This window comes from Aethina tumida, chromosome 1, assembly GCF_024364675.1.
Source record: "Aethina tumida isolate Nest 87 chromosome 1, icAetTumi1.1, whole genome shotgun sequence".
Classification (NCBI taxonomy): domain Eukaryota; kingdom Metazoa; phylum Arthropoda; class Insecta; order Coleoptera; family Nitidulidae; genus Aethina; species Aethina tumida.
This window is the reverse complement of record NC_065435.1, coordinates 57,882,236-57,903,925: the sequence shown is the minus strand read 5'-3', so window position 1 is coordinate 57,903,925 and position 21,690 is coordinate 57,882,236. Positions and strand designations below refer to the sequence as shown.

General features: G+C 28.9%; 2 protein-coding genes across 4 annotated transcripts; one reads left to right on the top strand and one right to left on the bottom strand.

Annotated features, from left to right (window-relative positions):
- The first annotated feature begins 128 nt into the window (after positions 1 to 128).
- On the top strand, positions 129 to 20,934 carry LOC109609372 (uncharacterized). 3 transcript variants are annotated; one of them, XM_049961395.1, is made up of 5 exons: positions 129 to 206; positions 5,066 to 5,317; positions 19,883 to 20,219; positions 20,271 to 20,545; positions 20,605 to 20,934. In XM_049961395.1, the coding sequence occupies exons 2-5, from the start codon at positions 5,070 to 5,072 to the stop codon at positions 20,909 to 20,911; spliced, it is 1,167 nt and encodes a 388-aa protein (XP_049817352.1). In that variant the 5' UTR covers positions 129 to 206; positions 5,066 to 5,069; the 3' UTR covers positions 20,912 to 20,934. The 3 variants fall into 3 exon arrangements, with proteins under 3 accessions (XP_049817352.1, XP_019881592.2, XP_049817351.1); XM_020026033.2 differs by lacking the exon at positions 129 to 206 and adding an exon at positions 2,621 to 2,712; XM_049961394.1 differs by lacking the exon at positions 129 to 206 and adding an exon at positions 3,239 to 3,283.
- LOC109609373 (carbohydrate sulfotransferase 11) lies at positions 5,362 to 15,264 on the bottom strand. Its single transcript, XM_020026034.2, has 6 exons — positions 15,110 to 15,264; positions 10,321 to 10,528; positions 7,072 to 7,331; positions 6,766 to 7,018; positions 6,209 to 6,537; positions 5,362 to 6,035 (listed from the first exon to the last, which is right to left on the bottom strand). Exons 2-6 carry the CDS (start codon positions 10,486 to 10,488, stop codon positions 5,900 to 5,902), a joined length of 1,146 nt encoding a protein of 381 aa, XP_019881593.2. The 5' UTR covers positions 10,489 to 10,528; positions 15,110 to 15,264; the 3' UTR covers positions 5,362 to 5,899.
- Positions 20,935 to 21,690: the final 756 nt, after the last annotated feature.

Here is a 21,690-nt window from a genome sequence, read left to right as displayed (position 1 = left end):
GAAACGAGAACGAATCTAAAAATAATGATTATTGAAAATTTGGATGGATTTTATTTTTAGTAAAATAGTTTACCTGTGAAAGTAATTCTCTTCATTGTTGGTGTGACAGACTCGAATTGTTTCTGAAGCATGACTATAAAATGTCATATACTTTTAAATAAGCTTAATATGTTTTGATACTGACGCATTAGAATTTCAGTTCATAGGTAAGTGGTGTTTGACTTGTCTTGATTGCGAAACTGTTTTTATCGACGAAAGTTATAAAAAATCTAATGGCAACCTTAATATTTTACAACATATTCTTTAATTATTCACTAGTGTTATAGAAAACCATTAGAGAAAAAACAATTTTCAAATACTTTTAAACTGTGCAATTTTTATCATTGTCATGGTATAATACTGGACACGGGGTGTCTCACGTATACAATATCTATTTAAAATATTGATAGAGTTGATATTGAACTGGTAAAGTAGTTAAATAATTTCAAGAAAGATTTTGATAACTGAAAGTGGATTGTGGAATTTAACTTTAAAAACAATTAATGCCACTATCTGAATTGCAAACTGAACAAAGTATAGAATATATTTCAATATATTTATATATATATATATATATATATATATATATATATATTTGCTTTTTTGTTACATATCTTATAAACGTCGGATATATTATTGTAAACGCACATATTAGTCTGATTTTGTTGACCAAAGAAACATCGCCTTTAAATATATTTTTACCTTTTGTGTATGTATATTTTTGATTATACTCTTAATAGTTAGAAGTTATTCTTAGCAAGATTTATATTATTTTATTAAATAAATTCATTCTCAGTGAGAAGAAAAACATATTGCTCTCCAAATAAGAGAAAAATATTCATTAACATCAGGTCTAATTATTGCTGATAAAAACTTCCGAAATACGGTTTTACAATGCTTATTAACAAATATGAATCTTCTAACAAAAAACCACTCCTTTTATTGACAGGCAAGTTGGAAAATGACATTCTTTCTTGTTCCCTAGGTAAATAAAAAATGAATTAATTGGGTCACACAATATCAGTGTGTCTAATAGAATCAGACGTCGACTGAATGAAAAAAACTTGCAACGATAAATTTCAGTAAAGAAATCATTGATATCAGAAAAGAATATTTGCACAAAGATGTATTAATTATCCTCTAGAATTTTGGAGAAGGGTACTTTGAAGTGTTAAGGAAAAGTTTTGGTTTGAGGTTCCTTTCCTTGGCCATTATAAAAAATGAATAAATGAATCATTTTGTATATAGAGATATCATGAGAAATGTAATAGAATCATTTGCCAACGATAATTTATCAATAACGTGGATATTTATAAATGATAATGATAAGAAGTATGTATCAAGATATATAAAGTTTGGTTAAAAGATAAAAATAATGAGATTCTTGATTGACCAACCTAAAGTACGGATTTAAATACAATCGAAAACTTGTGGAAAAACAAGTAACCTCGAATAAAACACCAAAACTTAGATGAATTTTATCTATAAGTTGTCTATAAATTATTAACAAATATATATTTTTCAAAAGTGTGACAAGCCATATTTCACATTTAAGATTTAATTTAAGTAGAAATTATTTTAGATAGTGCAGATATTTTTTCATTTCTAGTATTGTTCTTACCATTCTCCAATTTTTTACTATTTAATTCTGAAAAAGAGTTCCTTCCTTTCAGTTCCAGGAATCTATATTGTTTCTCACAGAATGAATTGTGTGGTACAACACTGGTAAAAATTGATTTTTAATTTTATTTTAATTAATTTTAACAAATTTGTTTGTAAAAAATGTTTTTCAATTTTATTATTTAATTAATTTTAATGGATTTGTTGAATAAAGAATATTATTTTATTTTGAAATTATACATTATAGAAATTTTTCCGATGCGTAAGAAACTCAAGTTCAAAAGTTAAGAGTATTAATGTTTATTAATTAAAATGGATCCATTTCAATTGTATTTCATTGTATATGTGGACAGGGTAAATTAACTCCAATTGAGAGGGGTAGAGCAATTGGAATGCTGAAATCTGATAAACACAATATTGCACGAATTTCTCACTTAGTAGTGTAGTCAATCAGTCAAGCCAACCAAATGAAGGCATTTGCGATTGAGGGCCAATAGGGACTACCGTATTCAATCAAAAAAAGTTGATTTGTGCATATTTCTTTATTAAAAAATAAGTATTTTATCAATGAAATTTTCAAAACTAGGGTTCTTTATTGAATTTTGATAACAATATTTTCAAATGAAACGGAGGAACAACATCTAATCTAATATTCCTCACCTTCAAAATCCTTAAAAAACTGATAATTCTTTGAATGAAAACGATTGATAAATCTTTGTTTTGTTACAAATCATTATGTTCTCATTTAATTGTTTAATTTCCCTACTTGGTTTAAATTTATACAGTTGATAGGTGTTTTTTAAACTAATTTTATGTGGGTATTATAGAGACTACAACAAATATTAAAAAATAAAGTAATCGAATCGTACGAGTTATTAACACACAAGCGACACACGCGTCCTGTTTCAAACACTATGGGACCATTCAAATTATTCACGCCCTCTTCTGTGACCTTGTCGAAGTCAACCGCAAACCCTGACATTATTTCACGCTCTTAAAGTGTTTTTTATATTCTGTCACAAGTTCAAAGTGTTCTTAATCGTATATAGTTAGGTAAGTTTATGCAAAGTCGCAGCTTCATAGTTGTATATTAAATAATTCATTTATAACCAAACTCAGTATGCAAGTCTGTTGCCGCCAATTCTATATCAGCTGATTTTCAGCAGTGATGCCGTATCATTTATGTATCTAAGTTGAATGAATATTAAAAATATGTTTTAATGTTCGAAATAGTCTTTGTCTTTGATAATCGATAATTTTATGTAATTCAATTGATGTGTAATTGATATTTTATATAATTACAGAGCTTTAAAAGCTTGTATCAAATACTGCGAGGTTTGGCAACAATGCACCTATAGGCTATAGCTGCGCATTGTACAGCGCACTTTGTTGGGTTACAGTTTGAACGAGTGTCGATGGTTTATATGAAATTAATATAATTTTAATATTCTTTTTCGTTAATAATTATACGATATTTCATTATTTACTTATTTTATAAATTTAAGGCATTTTGTACTTCGTAATTGTAACAAGTTTACATTTGTCATTTGTATATTTCAGAAATATTTCACATCTAACAATCAATCAAATTTTAAACTATTTTATCATCTGAATCTAAAATAGGGTAACAAAAAAGAAAACGTACAACGTATAAAGATGTATACAGATGTATACATGTATACATAAACACCTTATAAACATGTGCTTATATAAAATTGTTTCAACTGGTTTTGTGTTTTTGAATGTATGTATGTACCTATATATTAATTATATTATTTATTTGTCTTATTTTTCTTATTATTTTAATGACTTGTCTGTTTTTATCCAACTGCGTCAGCTGAAAATACTAGAAAATATCACTATTGCTTTGGATGCTGAATTTCATATATTGTGGTAGTACTTAAAATTAACATAAAGCAATTTGATAATTTAGCAATTAAAAGTAAGTGCTTGTGTCAAATAACAGAATTCCTACTATATATATTCGTCATTATTGTAGCAATTTTTTAAAATGTTAAATATTAATTTTTATAATTTAATGTTAATTGTAAAAATAATATTAATTTATTATTGTTGTTTTTTACAGTATTTTAAAAATTTATATATATATATATATATATATATATATATATATATATATATATATATATATATATATATATATATATATATGTTTTTTACAGTATTTTAAAAATTTATATATATATATATAAATTTTTAAAATACTGTAAAAAACATACAAATTGTTATATATTTGTTTCTGGATTGAGCTGGTCATAAATATAATAACTTTAATTTTAAAAAGGATTTTTAATAATTAAATCTCTGTTTTTTAATTTAATATTACTACATATAATTCTTTTTGTTTTTTTAATTTTGGTCCATCTTTGTGGCATTTACTAGATCAATTTCCAAATTACGCCAACTCTATATTCCTATTTATTAAATTTTTATGTCGAATTTGGTTATAAAGGTGATCCCCTATGTTTTCTATATGGTTGATCTCTGAAGATGGAGACAACAAAACCTCGATGCTTTGTTTTTTTTATTAATTCGTCACAATTTTGGATTTGTGTTTGGGATCGTTTTCATACTAAAACACATTTATTAAGAGCATCACCTCTTCAACGGAACCAAATTGTTGTTTAATATATTTCTGCATATAAATCTGTCTATGGGAGCCTACTCCAGATGAACTGAATCATCCCCACAGTATAATTAAACTGCCACCATGTTTCACAAACTTTTTGTGTAATTTTGTCCCTGTAACATGTTTAGCATAAGCAGAACCATTTTTTATAAATTAAATTTAGACTCGTCACAAATTCCTAAGCAAGTCAAAATTGGACTTTTAGTAAAATCAGGGTTTTTCATCTGGGTCTTGGTTCAAAGGAATTCCCATCAACTACAATCCTTGTACTAATTGCAGTAAATCCCATTTTCTGTAAAGTGGTTTTAATTTCAGTTAACGATAAAATTTGGTAGGTTTTTGATAGAATTTTCTTAATAATATGGGAAATCAGTTAATTGTTTCTCCATGTTTCTTTAGACTTGATAATGTTGAATTATAATTTTTCATAGTTTCACTTCGACCAACGAATAAATAATTATAATAAGCCCAAGACCGCTAGTAAATCTATTTAAAAATAAAAAAAATATCAAAAAATAAAAGTAGATTGACCAGTCGCATAGTGGACACAGTAATTACAGAAAAATCATTATATGTACTAGCATCAGGTTCAAATAGTACAGCTCATAGTTCATATTTTTAATATATTTTTGTTGTTATAATTATGGCCACAATTGTATATACTGGAGACCAGTAAAAACTAAACAAATTATCCAGTCACAAATGTATAAGGTAATACAAAATAATTTATTTATATTTGACTAATTTAATTATTAGCATAATGGATATGGACATTGATTTGGACTTTGAGGACGATAAGATCAAGGAATTCTTGAAAACCAAGTTAAATGAGCTGCAGTTGGTTAATAAGAGATTGCAGAAGAATTTGGACCAAAGAAAAGCAATACTTGCAGAACGAAAACAACAGAGCCTTGTCGAAAATCCGGATAACGTGATTTCTATGGGATGGAAGAAAATTTGGAATAATAAATATATAATCGCCCTGAAAGTGAATTGTAACGGAGATAGGTAAGTTTCTTTCTTTTGAATTTTAAGTAAGTAAAATGCGCATGGGTATTTATTTTTTTATTAAAATTCAATGTAATTCTTCATGTCAAATATTTTGTGTTGCTAGTTTAATAAGTGTTTAACTACAGTAATCTAACTTCAACATTTAAAATTTGACTATTAGCGCTTTACCTTACAATCAGAAAATTCACACAATTTAATGATAGGAAGGTGTCATTGTAATTAAAAAAAACTACTTGTAACAGTTTTTTTTTCTGAATTATGTTACTTAAGACAATCTTGGATACTTTATTGAATTGTAACTATTAAAATTTGTATTAAAATTGCTTTGCAAACTTTGATTGGTTATTTGATATTACTTGATATGAAAATGTATCCAACATTGTCTCATGTACAGATGTAAAATGTAAAAAATACATCTCAGATTATCATTTTTTAAACACTATAATATCACAAGTTTTTAATTCTAAATCGAATCCATCAGACGCCCTAATTGAGATGGCGCTTTGTAGCGTCTAGTATTCTCAATTATTCTATTATTGCGACGGTACTTTCTTAAGGACTATTAAAATAGAAACCAGCTCAGTAGACTTGGGGCATGGGATTGCGGTGGAAATCCTTGAGAGTGATTGCTGCCAACAGAGTGGATGGGTCTTTGTCCTGCTGCCCTAATTCTAAATAGCCATTCAGCGAATAGTTGAACAACTCAAAGTCATACCTAAAAATAAATTTTTAGTTTAAACTTGTGGCGAATTTGCTAGCTTACATTAGTTTCTCTTTATGTTGCTACTAATTTAATGAATCTCCTTCCATATTTAATGGAGTAGAAAGTTTCAGAAAATTTAGAGTTGTTCCCGTTCAATAAATTATAAATTATATTTGATTACGTACCTATAAATATGATATAACTGTAGTATTTGAGATCTGGTGAGCTGCGAGTAATATTTACTAATCTGCACCGAAGTGGTGCCCCTTCCAGCGTTCTTCCATTGCGGCTCAATAAGATGTTCCAGTTTTGATTTCTTAATTAAATAAGTCTGGTCTTCCTGCAGCGTTTCCGTATGAGCGATTATTTGAAAGTTGAACATGCACGGAGTGCAAAATTCGGTTATTGGTGTCCAATGCATATCTAGTCGTTCCCCATTTTTCACCGAGTCGACAAGGTACTCGACGAACTCGGGGAATGATGGCCAGCGTTGCTGCGGTTTTCCACGATCCTCCTGAAAAGGAACTATCTTAAATGGCTTCTTTTAGAATTTTACTATTAGTTAGCTTATTTTTAACATATGTAGTAAATTTTTAGCTTTAACAAAATCTAATAATAATACTTGTTTCATTGTCTAGGTCAATTAGCCTAAGTATTATACTTATTATAGTATTTTAGTATAATACAATTAAGTTATTTGAGCGTATTAATATCTGTGCCTAAAACTATTTTCTGGTCTAACCTTGTTCCTTAGCTTGTTTCTGTATTTCGCCACGATCTCATTCCCCAATTTCTTGTGATGCGTATGCGGCAACGCGAACTGCAATTTGTCCCTGTAGGCCGACAGAAGCCTCTCCAAGGGATGCCGGGCTATTAGAAAGGACACTGAGTTGTTGAACGCTTCGCGTAGACCTTGCAGAGACGGTCTGGGATATTTTTGGCGTGCCAAAGTCATCGGCACTAATTTGCTCTTCTTTAAAAATTTCGGTTTGTAACTGTAAAATATTGGTTAAATTAGATGCAGCGCAAATAACAAATGGACATTTACCCCGCCAATATATTGAAGTTGTACATCCATGAGGTGCTGGCCGCTTTAAAAACGTTGCACCACACCAAGTGATGTTTATTGTCTACCAGGAACTCCCAGGGATTAGGCCTGTGAAGTGTGTCGTTGCCAGGGCGGTCCAGCCCCAATAGTTTACAATATTTTTTCATGTGTTTCCTCCTTCTTTCTAGTCGTTGTCCCACCATTGTCATGTTATGCGAATATGACAAAGAATCACTCAAAAGTCTGTCGTTGAGGTCCAACTGGAATATAATACAATCATTTCATGTATACGGACTTAATTACATTAAACTCCAATTAAACATGACAAATTAAGCACACAAGTAGCAATTGGCCGTATTGATTAATAATACTCCATGATATCCAGTTCTGGATGGTGTTCATATCAATCTACAAATGTATGATGCTGAATCAGGAGGATTCTGGTTGTAATAATTTTCTGTGTTGTATGGTATAAATATACGTTTTGGATTTACATGTCATTGGATTAATTGATTTTATTCAGAATTCTCCAAAACTCAATTGGAAATTAATTATGAATGTTTTTAGTAGTTGCCGTTGTTAATTTACTCATATTCTGAATAAATTAAAATATATGTATTAATTATGAATAAATTTATGTAATTCAAAAAATATTTTGACAATAGTAGTGGAATATATAATTAATTTTTGTATAAACCCCAGTTTAGCCTTTTTGACTTAATTTAATAATTTAGGGTAAACGAAAATGTATTTAAGTTGACGTTGGTAAAATTTTGTTCAACTAGGGAATAACAAACCCAAAATAACATAAATCAGCCTCGGCTCCATTGTTCTTTTTCAGCCTACAAAGGTTATGCTTTCATGGGAACGTTTCTCAACCTTTTTAAGTAAATAATAAGTTTAATATAACATTTTGATAAAAATATTTGTGTAATATTGTTGTTTAATTACAAAGATATGTATTTTAAAACATGTATGAAGTTTATATTTTTCTTAAACACTTATGTGTCTATAAATTCAGTACTATTAGTTAGTTTTCTTAAAAAATCTTAAAATTGTTTATTTTACTTAAATTATATAATCTGCAATAGTGGTCATAACTTTATGAACTCTTAAAATAATATTAATTTAGTATTGTTACTTATATTTATATCTATTATACAAATTACTATATTCCTATTTTATAAAATGTTTCTGAAGTGACCTGGACATAAATATAGAAACTCTAATTTTGAAAAGGATTTTAACTAAAAACTGCTCATCCAAACTGTTCTGTGGCCCAATGAATGTAATCCCAAGCAAATCAAAATAGAATTTTCACATTTTTTAATAGAAACCAGGGTTTTTGTTGTAGATCTGGGGTCAAACGAACTCCATCTTCTCACAATACACAAACTAATTTCAGCAAGTCCCATTTCCTCCAAGTTGGATTTAATTTGAGTTGAGGATAAGATTGGATTATTTTTTGACATCCGAATTATCCAGTTATCGATTTTCTTTCATATTTTTCGATCTCAGCTAAAATTTTTCGTAGCTACCACGATTTCTATACATTTTTTAATAATACGGGAAGTAGTTAACTTATTTAACCATAAACTCTTCTTGTTTCTCTCGGTATTGGTAACTCTGAATTATAATTTGTCTTACAGTTTCACTTCGACCAATAATTAAATATTATAATAATACCAATAGACCAATAATAATACCAAAAAACTGTTAGTAAGTAATCAATTTAAATTTACAGAGCCATGAAAGACCATAAATTGAAAATTTGCTTAGTACAACTCAAACTTTTAAGATATTTTAATATTTTTTAAAGTTTCAATAATTATGGTAAATGAAAAATTATATTTTTATATGTCGCCTACCTATATTATAACTTTTTTAGTATATAATCGTATTGTGTTATGTTTTTTAATTACTAAAAAAGAAATAAAATTTATATTTTTCAATAGTTAATTGTCTTAAATTTTAGTACTATTATAATTATGATTTTGGGATTTATTTTTATTAAATCTAACCAAAAATTACATTATTCCAATATTGTATCATATTGTATAAATATATATTATTATAAATATAATAAATATTAGAGTGTAGTGTTATTAATAATAAACACATATAATTGAAATATTCTGCTACCGAAAGAATTGCTCGTCTCTATGTTTGTCTCAGATAAAAATAACCGACTGCGAGGATAAAGATGAGAAATGAACGTTTTATATTATAATATATTGTATAAAAGATAAAAATAGAATTCGAATTTACCCACATATATAAAACAATTTAAAAATAATTGAACATGTCATTGCCTTGTCATGCTTTGTTTGAACAGTTGGTAAACAAATCAATTGTTTCTATTATTACCTTTTTACCCAATTTTATTTTCTTCATTGAATGTCTAAATATATTTCTCCCTTCGTGTTCAGTAAATTCGAATATCGAACCCTCGCCAAAACCTCGTAAATTATGACGACACGCACTTTGTACAAGCACCCATTTGTTTTTCCAAAGAGTAGCATTGATTTTATAAAATACCCATACAAAATCCAGTTTTACTCCTAATACGGATTCGTGGAAATTGATTTGTTTGACTTTTGTTTGTTTTATATCAGATAAAACTTAAAGTTTTCAAGTTTTGGAATAAAATAAGAAAAAAGAAATATATTTTAATTTTGATATCGAATGTTTATTTCATAAAACTAATAAAAGCTATGTCTGGTCCAATATATTGTTTTCCAGCATTTAATGAATTTCCTCTACTCAGTGAACATTTCTTAAATAATTATCTTGAGGCCCAGAATGAGCTTATATAAGATAATCCTTGACCAGTTAACCATTATCCCCTTCGAACGGCTAAAAGCTCATAAAACACTAGTGCTACTCGAAACATTTCGTATGGAAGTCAACCGTATTTTGGCCGCCCTTAAACTAGAATCCATAATCCGAACCGCTATCTCCGTATAGGTTTACGATCAGTGTTTAGTACTATCAAACCGATATATAAAAAAATATCGGGTCATTTGTAGTATTGATCCCGAGAAGCCAAAACTGCTCCCGTAAAATCATTTCCATCGAGTGCGAAACGTGATTTATTCCATGGCCGTTGAATAATTCAGGTGCAATGGAAATGTATTATTTATTTCCGCGCTTGTTCGTGAAAACTGCGATTAAAATTCATTGTCCGTCTCACGAGTTCTTTCTTACGTCGTTAACTGTTCTTAATTAGGTGCGTCGCAATTTACTGACCTGGTGTCTTAGAAACGTAGAATGTTGCACGGGACGCATGTAGTGATCTGTTGCGACCATCAGGACCAGCAGCACCGGTATTACGCACACGGCAGTGAAGAAAATCACGCATCTTCTGATCGCTTTCCATCCGCTGACCTGTGCCCTTCTTCGTTTTCTTAGTCTCATGCTATTCGGGTTCTGTAGTTGGATAGGAAATATTTTACATCTGAAATGAAGAGGGGTAAAATAGGAAATCAGTTTTTAAACACCTGAAACAAATGTAATTCTATTAACTTAACAACATAACTTTCTTTAAAATAAAATATTTCTGGACAACAAGTGAATAATAGTCACAGAAATATTTTTACTATGGTGGATGAGACAGAACTTAATATTTAACATTTGGAAGCTCCCATTGAGTCACTACACATGGTCTTGCGTTGCCTTGAAGAAAAAGAATTCCTTTCTTGATACGTAGTTAGTATACAGGGTGTCCTTATAATTTTTTTTCCTACTGTCTTCTTTACGAAGATATAGGTCCATAATGGACTCCTCTGGAAATCCTTGATCACTTGACCTAAATCCATTAGATTTTTTTGTAGGGTTATTTAAAAACTTTAGTCTATGCCAATCCAATATATAATCGAGAAAATTTATTGGATATGATTAATTTTCATTGTGAAGAAATAAGGACTAATGTTGGGACATTCTGGGGTATCAAACCAAGAATCATCAATTCTTAAAGATAGGTAGTGGATAAGTGTAGAAGCAATGTTGTTGAAGTGACATACAAAATAATTAAATAAAAATCATATTGTACATAAACTTTTGTTTATGCTTTTCAAAATTATTATTGTTGTGCCTTGAACTAGTCCGTCGCTAGCAAATTAAATAAGCCGAATGTATTTTAAACGGTCCATTTTAAGGAGATCATATTAAAAAATTATTGAATTCTACGTAGTACTTCAAAAATTATTTGAAAATAAACAATCTCTGAATATGGGAGGTTGCCCACATGTTCAGGAACACCTTTATAAATTCTTCGGTTAAGAATGTTTGAAGTACTGTTACTTCAGATTTACAAGCTTCTATCCGTTGGCCTGACTGCCTAGATGTGTTGTAAGCAGCCCATTTTTGTCGCATGTAACAATACGATCAATAAAAAGCTCATTTGCGTTGCGTGCAAATAGAGAATTGGCAACTGTCAAACGTCTAATTTTGTTATCCTCACTTAATATATGTAAAATCCATTTGTCTTTTTGATGAAATTCATTGTGTGTAGTCTCTTTCAAATGGTTGATTCATCACAGTTAAAACCACCTGTCTATTTTTCTCCCTATTTTGTTTGATGCCATTGTCCATTTTCTTCGTAGATACAGTTTCTTTGAAGTTGTTTGTCTTCAGTGCATTAATTGCCACATTTAAACCAATAAAACTAAAATCCTGCGAATTTATCAATTACAGCACCTTTTTTAAAAATATTTTAAATCAAACCTTCCGTTTCTGTTACTTAAGTTGTTTGCAAATTTGCACAAATTTTGGCACTTGAATACACATGTAATGTAGGAAAAAATTAATTAATTAAAAAGAGTTTTATACAAAAGTATAATAAAATATTACTTTTCCGGTACCTAATATTTTACACGTTTTAACAGAAACAAGCAAACTATCGTTTTTAATTTTCATTGACACGCAATGTGGGAGTTTTATCAGTATTGAACGACAAATGATGTGACGTGGATCTTTATCTTGTGATATTTAAAAGGTGAGAAATTACTTCTAAACAGTTAATAAAATAATCCTAACATACATTTAAATGAAAGTTATTCTGCTTGTATAATACACAACAAAATATGTTTTTTATTTTTGTTCCGTATTTAATGAATATATAAAAACTTAAACATTTTTATTTAAAAATTTGTTTTAATTTTTATACTTTAGTGTAATTATTGTGCATAAAAACAACTGACTATTTTGTTTTATTGTTTTTTAATTTTGTTTGTGTGTTGCGTCATTGTATTATTATCTCTGTTGTGAACAGACACTATGTTTATATGTTCTTTATAATAATATAATGTTTTATTCGCAGATTTCTACAGTTTAAATAAATGAAAAATGTTCATATTTAGCTGTTAATTTAAAAACTAGTTTTTTCTTTAAATCATAATATTTTTGTATTTCATCCGATGTTGATGTGGTAGATCTTTTTTTAATCCCAATAAGTTGTTTGTTATTGGAAATTATTCAAATGACGAAGATCGGTGAAACTCATTAAATATTACATAAATTTTGAACTCGTATGTAGCTGTAACTGTAACTCAGTTATTTTTCATCTCATCGAAACGTTAGAGTTGTAATTTAATAATCTTCGCAACGATACATCATTGCTGTTTATTCTGGACGTTGCTTTAAGCAAAATAATAAATCGAAAAACAAATACACCGTTATCTAGATATTTTCAATCAAATATAAGAGAATATATTCTTCCGCTCTGAACTAACATTATCCAGTTGCATATGTAATTTTATTAAAAGTTATTGGAGATGATGTCGTACTTTTGAACAAAATAATCAAACGACGGAATAAAACTTAAAAACAGCTGTATTATAAACAGTTAATTGGTTGTTAAAGACTCGTTCTAAACTCGTCTACGATGGTTGCACTTGACGAGTGAAAAAGACCAATGCTGGCTGTTCCAATTTTCATTATTACGAACCCTTTTCTTACCGAATACCATGTTGGTGAGGGGTGAAAGACGAAAGTTATTCAAGTCAGAAACAGAAGTTCCTTTAGAATAAAAGAACTGTCGACGCCGTTCATTTAAATTTAAGTCCTTATTTCGACTGACAAAAATGTTCAGATGCTAATCTTCATTAGGGTTAGTTAAGTATGAATGTCTCAATGTTTTAAAATAATTATTTCGTCCGTACGACATCGTTGACTTCTAACAGTTCTCTAACCCCACTGATTATTATTATTATTTACTTAAATTTTTATTTTTATTGTATTCAATTTTTAAAAGCAACGAATATGGCGAACTTGAGAAATCCATTAAGGTTGGTTTATTAAACATACCTAAGGCACCTTCTAAGAGACCTTAAATATGTTATTTTAAAAAAATGTTCATGCTTAAAACACTTTGCAACAGTATCCGTATTAATTTGCTGCCGTTCCAGAAAAGTAAAGCCAATAACGTCTAAAAGGCGTCATTATTAATTTCTTTTAAGATTTTACCAATAGAACTTTTTTGGCTCTTCAAAGTATCGATTATCACTTAATTCGTAAGTTGCAGCTTTGCACTGGTATTAAGCTATAAAGAAGAAAGAATATTTCATTTACGAAACTTCAAGAAACATTAGAGAATTATTTATTAAATGTAATTATTGTATAGTCGGATCCACAATAGCAGGTGGATACTCGTACATTGAGGTCTTAAGGAAAAATTTGTCGATATTATAAGTATCCCGCACTATATGCGGAAGTTTATTAAAAACGGGAAATTATATAGGAAGAAAGTCGTGCATGTATTTTACTGTGTGTGGTATAACGTGTCACGGAACATATTGTCAATTAAAACACGAAAATAAGATTACTTCCGTACAAACTATGGATAAATAAAAAATTATAATTACAGCAAAGATTAAATATATACATTTAGAAATTATATGTTTAATCTTTGATTGTAGTTATGTTGCGCCTATAAGCTGTAGCAATTATAATCTGACAGGCTGCTATTTAAATAGAACATTTTAATTTTACTGTACAGCGAAACAAACTAAATACCTAATAGGTTACTTTGTGAAATATACTCACATCTTTTTGTTTTTGAGAAACCGTAAGGATACCATAATACATTTTTTTCCGACGACTACGTTTAAATGAAATTTTTATTCAACTCTATTTTAATTTAATTTCCTATATCGTATAAGTAATTTGTTCCAGTTTTACATAATTGTAATTCATAAATAATTTATTATGAAATTTATATTATTATTAAATCGAACAAGTGAAGTATGTAGACAATATGAAAGTTTAGTGTGCGGTGTCATTACCATAAAATTGGATGTATGAAAAAAAAACAATGTGTGGGATATTAAGTCACAAAAATGTCACACGACATCTGATAATTACTGGAGTGAATTATAATTTAATATCGTTGTTTCAATTACGGTTGAATGAAATTAAATTTTACTGCCAGTTAAAAGATCATATTTTACTGATAATTATCATACAGTAAATAAATATTGAAAAGGAATAGTGTATAACTAATAATTATAAAACGAACATTTGTCACAAGAATATAATAGATAAAATTGTATTACAATAATTGAAATATTTAAATATATACACATATGTTCAAATATCAAAAATATTAACCATTGTTTATTTCTTCAATTTATTTTATAATTATTTTCTATGATTTTCTTAAAACGCATCAAATAAACTATCTAATCTAAATTTTCTTTTTGAAAATTAAATAAAAATATAATTTTCATTTCATTTTTCAAAAATTGTTTTTTATTTATGTTATAGAATACGACGAAAATCATTTACCAAACTCAAAAAATTACTAATTCGTATGTTAAACAAATCTATTGAACCAACGAAACAACACCGAAGATATTGTCACCGACATTCAAGACATGCTAAACACAATTTAAACATGCCAATCAATGAACGATAATGCTCGTCTTTCATTAATTATTTAAGCAGAGCCAACTTCATTAAAACACAATGACATCTGTTCAAGAACGTTTTCCACAAACAACGAAAATGGTCACAATACACAAAAAAAAACGGCTCCTACCTTAAATTTCCATCTCTGCATTACCAATTAAATATCATCTAACAGGTCACATCTTTAACATGTTACTTAGGGAAAATACGTGGAAAAATATTTTTCTAGGTTATGATATCGGGCGGAAAACAAAAGCCGGTGTCATAGCCGTCGTATCGGGGGCGGTTGTAGAAATCGCACTGCAGTCGCAGCTGACGATGGAACGACGTGGTGGCGGCGGCAACGTTCTAGAAAACGAATGGGAGGAGCCACCGTGTCGAAAGGGCCAAATTCAAAGTAAATAAGGCTCGAGGAGTTGCCGTTTTATTTTCGATTTGCATTTTAAATTATGTACTGATATATATATTTTGAGTAAACGAGCCACGCAAACATTAACGCCCCCTCTATTGACCTTCGGCTTTGCGAAAGATGTGGTGACGGCAATTAATTTATAATTAAACCATGTCTCTTGCTCTGCGCGTGCACCTGCTGTTGTACTGGCCCTTCAACTAACTTTTAACTTGTTTATGTGTGGCATTTTAAAAGTATATTTTAGTAAAATTGTCTTATACTGACTATTAATATCAGAAGTCGAATTTAATTTTATTATTGAATATATTTTCATAGAAATGAATAAAATCGATTCATGCATTTTCATTTTGATGATGAATTTTTGATGAATTTTATTCTATATATACACCCATTAACAAATCTGTCACAAAGATTAAATTACGATTTGATACGAAAAATATATTTAATATTTAAAGGTTAAAGATTGTGTACGAAATAAATGTGGAAATAGTTTTTTTTATAATATTTGGCGGCATAATCATTTTCTTTAAACCTCTCCTATTTATCGGGTCGCCAAGATTGCGACACGATGTTGATCCATTCCTCTTGTATAACTTGCCACAAAGGTCCACTATTTGTTGGGGATATTTTTGTCGGATTTTTAATTGAATTTAAGAAAACATTCATCACCTGTTCCAAAAACTAATTTAGCCTGGATGTGAGCTTCGAATTGTTATCTTTTTGAAAACAATCCATGTTGTCTTCAGTTTATAGTATTGGCACCAGATGCCGAAAAACATCCCCACACCATCATGTTTTTATCACCGTGTTCAACTGTTTTGGTACTTAAAATCGTGTCCCGTTCCAACTGGCCCCCCTAGATATTGCCTACCATCTGATCTAAACAATTTATACTTGCTTTCATCACTATAAATTTTACATGTGAGGGGTCCATTTTCGGATTTTACAATTTCGTTTGCATATATAAAGTTTTTTCACAATTATGCGTTCGAAGTCCCTCTTTACATAACCAACGTCTCACAGTTTAATTAGAAACGGGCACCAAAATCTTGAGATATTTCTTGGTTAATTAGACTTGATGATTTTGTTGGATTGTGTACCGATAACCGTTTGATGTATTAATGCATTGCCAATTGCCTGTATGCGAAATATTCTCAAAATTTTTGACCTGCACCTTGACTAACTCTTAAATTTTGTGAAATCTAACGTTCATTCCGACATCTCCAAGTAATTCTTCGATTGGTTTTTTCACGATACTGATTAATATTTGTTTTTGTCCATCTTTACACACTGAAGATATTCATGTTTATGGAAAACTAAATTCAATTCTTCTAAACTTAAAAAATGTCGCCAAAAATGTAATTGCAAATAATATTGTAATACAATACCTACTAAAATATTGAACACCTTCTAAACATCAGTTCTATTTCGATATCTTAGTATGGTATAACCAATTTCAATAAATCAAGATTAACATTAACATTAAAAATATGATTATTCCATACTTTTGAATATCGCTTTGACTGTTACAAGTGTTTTCAGAGTAGACTGAGAAAAATTGTCTGAAAGTATTCTGAACAAAGTTGTTGTAAAATATACCTTAATATATCTTATGGTTTCCTAAATATTAAGGAAAACTGATATTTATCAGATTTAATTGTTCTTGGACATACGGAAAAAACATTTTATAGGCACTTTTTTACATAATATGAGATACTTATATCTCATAAATTATCTTCTTAAACTTTCAAAATAATATTTAAGACTTTTTTGTTACCAAATATAAAGGTAAACTTTAAAATGTCGCAAATAAGTTAAGCTTTTCAAAAGTGTATTTGGTATATTCCGAAATATTTAATATTATCGTCTAAGAAACGTATAGAGAATAGTATTTTTCATGGGTGACTATCTGAGGCTACTATTTATGATATTTGATAAAAATATCTTAACGACTGATAATTTGAAAATATGTAATTATGTGATGTGAAGTTTTTGGGAATTTAATGAATATTAAGTTAGAACTTAAAAACACAAATAATTAATTGTAGTACCTTCTATGTTTTTAAAAAAACATATAATTTAATTTATTTTAAGAATTGTATAACGAAAAAGAAAAGGATGTCAACCAGAAATATTTCTAATTCTAATATCGAAATTATTTGATATCTTTAGAAATATTATCATGCAAATTGACTTCTTTATTGCTCTTTTGATTATAATGTTTCTCAGTTTTTTATTATTAAAGACAAATTCACAGAATAACAATTTTCCTATTAAAAACCAAAAATTTAAAAAAAAATCTAGAAAAATCAAATATAAAAAGTTAAAAAATAATTAGGATATATATTATATTAAAAATTTATACTATTATTAAGCTTATTGCTTATTTAGCAGAAAGCATATTTTTCGAAATAGTTTTTGTATAAAATAAAATTTCAGTTTAAAATATTGTTGTAATTTTTTCACGTCGTTCTTTCGTTATTTTTTATTATTTTTACTTTTATTGATTATTCTGTTTCTTTTGACACATAATTTTTAAACATTTTATTTATAAATTTTTGATATCACGTCAAAAGCGTTAATTGTTAACATTGTTAATAAAAGTTTTGAAATGTAAAATTTTGATTTTTATAAACCTTAGCATAGTGTAATTAACATTCTCTAATTGCTTAATCAATTAAGTAATTTTTGTAACTAGAATCAGATTAGAATATCTTTCCATCCTCTTCACTTTTTATTTCATATAATACTTATAGTTTATTTAATATTATAAAAAAAATTACTTGAATATAATTTATTTATATATCATGTTTTTATTGAAGCTTATGGTTACAAACTAATTCTGGTTATAATTATAAAGTATTATTTAAGGATGTGGGTACGGAACTAAATGGATTCTCCCGTCTCGAGGGGCATGAGCTCTACCAGATTAAAAAGAGACATGTGGCTGATGTTAATTATGAAAATAACAATGTACCCTATATTTAGAATTGGAATTATTTATACAATATAACAAACACCAAAAACGTTTTTTTTTTTGATATATATCTTTTGAATTATTTTTTCTAAAATAATTTTGTTCAAGTAAAAAATCCACTTGAATGAAATTATAATTACAAAAAAAAAAAAAAGATTTTTGAGGTCATCTTATCGTCAATTCCGCTTTGGTTCTGGCGAAGAAAAGACGACCCGCAAGCACCCCACATGCAATCGGCGTCCTAGTGCAACGGCTAACGAGGTCGTTTGTGAATGAACCCCCTCGGTCGTCCCTCTACAGGGGTTGCACCGCATGCGGACGTTTCGTTCGCGCAACGAACCACCCGAAATGCGCACACGCGTCACATTGCGCGCTAAAATCGACCGGTGGCCGCCTCACGCTGCCAATCTACACGGTCGTGGGGAGGAGATATGTGGGGGTTAGTTGTGAATCGACTACAGTCTAACCGATTGATGGGCTAAGTCTGAAACTTTATGTACGCAGTCTTAGCACACTGATAAACATTTTTATTCATAGATTTGGTTAGATTGTGAAATTATGAAAAACCAGTTTAATTTACTCAAAGACACGACGCACGTACAAATTAAGACTACCTAAACTGTTCATACAGAATTTTTTACTTGTAATGTTTATTCTTCAATATCAAAAAATATTCATCATATCTGAGACATAATTAAATTACTGGAGATGGATAATATTTGCTGTTAATCTTCGACTAATTTTTAATAAAAGAAAGAAAAGAAATTTGAATTATGTAATTTTATAGTTTATTTATAAGAAATAAAAAATATCAAATTTGGCGAATGCGCCAGTGTAAGATGTCTGAAACATTTTTTTAAAAACATTAATTATCAAAAACTTCATTTTTATACCTCTGACTCTTTGAAATACCTACGAAAACTGACATTTAGCAATATAATAACTTTGTTACTTTATTATTATTTGTATTTTTTGCATAACATAAAATGCTTAAAATTTTGACCAAAAATGTGTAAACTTTTATTTTAAATTGAAGCCATTATTGAATTTGCCTTTAGTTTTAAAAATAATAAGATTGTACACAAAATAAATCAAACAGGAGATAAAAATAAAAAAATACCTCTTTAGAGTTTGAAATCTGAGCCTGAATAGTCACCAGATCTGAAACCTGTAGATCTCTTTTTTATAGGAGGGATATACATTTGAACTAATGGGCCAAAATTGGATTTGATGGAGTCAAGTTTACATGGTAACAATTTTGAACAGCTTTTAGAGATAAATTGAATTGAACTCTGTTAATTTAAATGAAATATTTTATTTTTTTTATTTAATAAAATTTAAAAGTAAAATAATAAAGTACCATCCAAAATGAACCAATTTGGGACACCCTGTACAGTACAATATATGAAGCTTTTTATTTTGCATAATAACTTTATAATCCCTTATAACAATGTGCAAAATGTGTAACTCATTTCAGTAAATCATCGTATTACATTCTCGTTACCCTATTCCAGTGTCATGGAGAATATCCAGGTTATACTCAGATGGCATTTATCAGATCCTCTGGATTACGAAGTTAAAATATTTGAAATCCTCGAAACAGAAATCCAACCTTCCCTCTCATTTCTCACAAACCATGACCCCGAAACATGCCATAAAATTACTGATGAACTCACAATATCTAACAAAATATCTAATACCGGATTCATCGTAATATACCTAGAGTTGCCAGAATTCACTCAGGAGATACAGACTGCCATAAATGGCATAATTGCTTACGGACATAAACAAGAGAAAATAATAAACATCCCTGCGATCGAAATAGATCCTCATGAGATTATAGCTAAAATGGTAATAAAAATTTGTAAGAGTTTAATACACACATAACATGTTATTTTTTAGAATTCAGCAGTTCCTAGTGAAAAACTTGAGGACTTTCTATGTTTGTTCACCATGCAAACATTTAGCTTAACTTTCGTACTTCCTCCAGGCTGGAGCAGCAGTATTGATAGTACATTTGAAATATATTGTTCATTAACTAAGTTGTCCGTAAAAAATAAATGTCGAAAATATTTTGTGGCCAGAAAGATTTCCCCGCAAATTAATGATTCTATGATTGCCATTCATTCACCTACTTCAGAAAATTCAGATCATTATCCCGCAATTGTTTATACTACGTAAGTACACTCTAAACTTTTTGTGATACGAAACGTACGTAAATATTTATCTATTTTAGGAATTACAAAAATTTAATTCACCTCATACACTACCTCCATAAATCGATTTCTGGGGTACTGCTTCTTCCAACGATGTATTACAAAAGGTACATTTTAAAAGTTGGTGTTGATGAAGACGCTGCCAAGACCCGATTGGTAAATGCTTTGGAAAATGAAATGGATTTGGTTAAGGATTATTTGGAGAAGATCAAAATGGACCCAGATTATTCGAGCCGTGAGGAATTTTTAAAATTTCGTCTTGCTTTGGCGAGGTTGGAGGAAAAATCCGATATGGAATATGCAAAAATTGTACATAAGGAGACTTAAATAAACTGCACTGTTCAATGGAATATATTACTTTATTTAACACTTTAAACGCAAGTACAGAATAAAAAATAAAAATAATAATAAAAACAGTCTAGAAATGTAAATAAAAATAAATCAGCTTCATAAATACACTGAATTTATAACTTAAATAGGCAAAAAAAAAACAATAATGAAAAACAACACTTAAAATTGTTTAAAATATTCATAATTCTCGATAAAAATTGTTTAGGTAAATTCGTAAAAAAATTGCACAAATTTCTTTGGTTAATTTTTAATTTAATATTTTAAACAATTTAACTATTCAAAAAAATGAACTGTAGTTTGGTTATGTAACAGTAAATAATTGAGACCTTCACCCACGTTTTTTAATCCCAGAAAATCTAATCCCTCATTGTCCCAAGTATTTTTTATTTTATACAACGCACAGATACCAGAAGCGTGCCCATAACATTATACGGTACGTTAAATACTATTTATATACAGAATCATCCTTGTATATAATATATACACCTTGTTTTGCTATTCAAATCGTTTGTTCTACTCGTCTCTTATATTTCAGTATGACTTTATAACGGTCTTAATTTTCAAATTATTGAGTTAATGTTTGTGTGAAATATTTACATATGTAAATTTAAAATATTGCATTGAACAATCATTTAATCTGCATTAAAAGTTTAAATGATGATTTATACAGTGCTACTTATAATTTAATAATTAGTCTAACACATTGGAAAGTCAATAGAGATCAACTTCATTATCTCGCTCTTACAATTAAATAT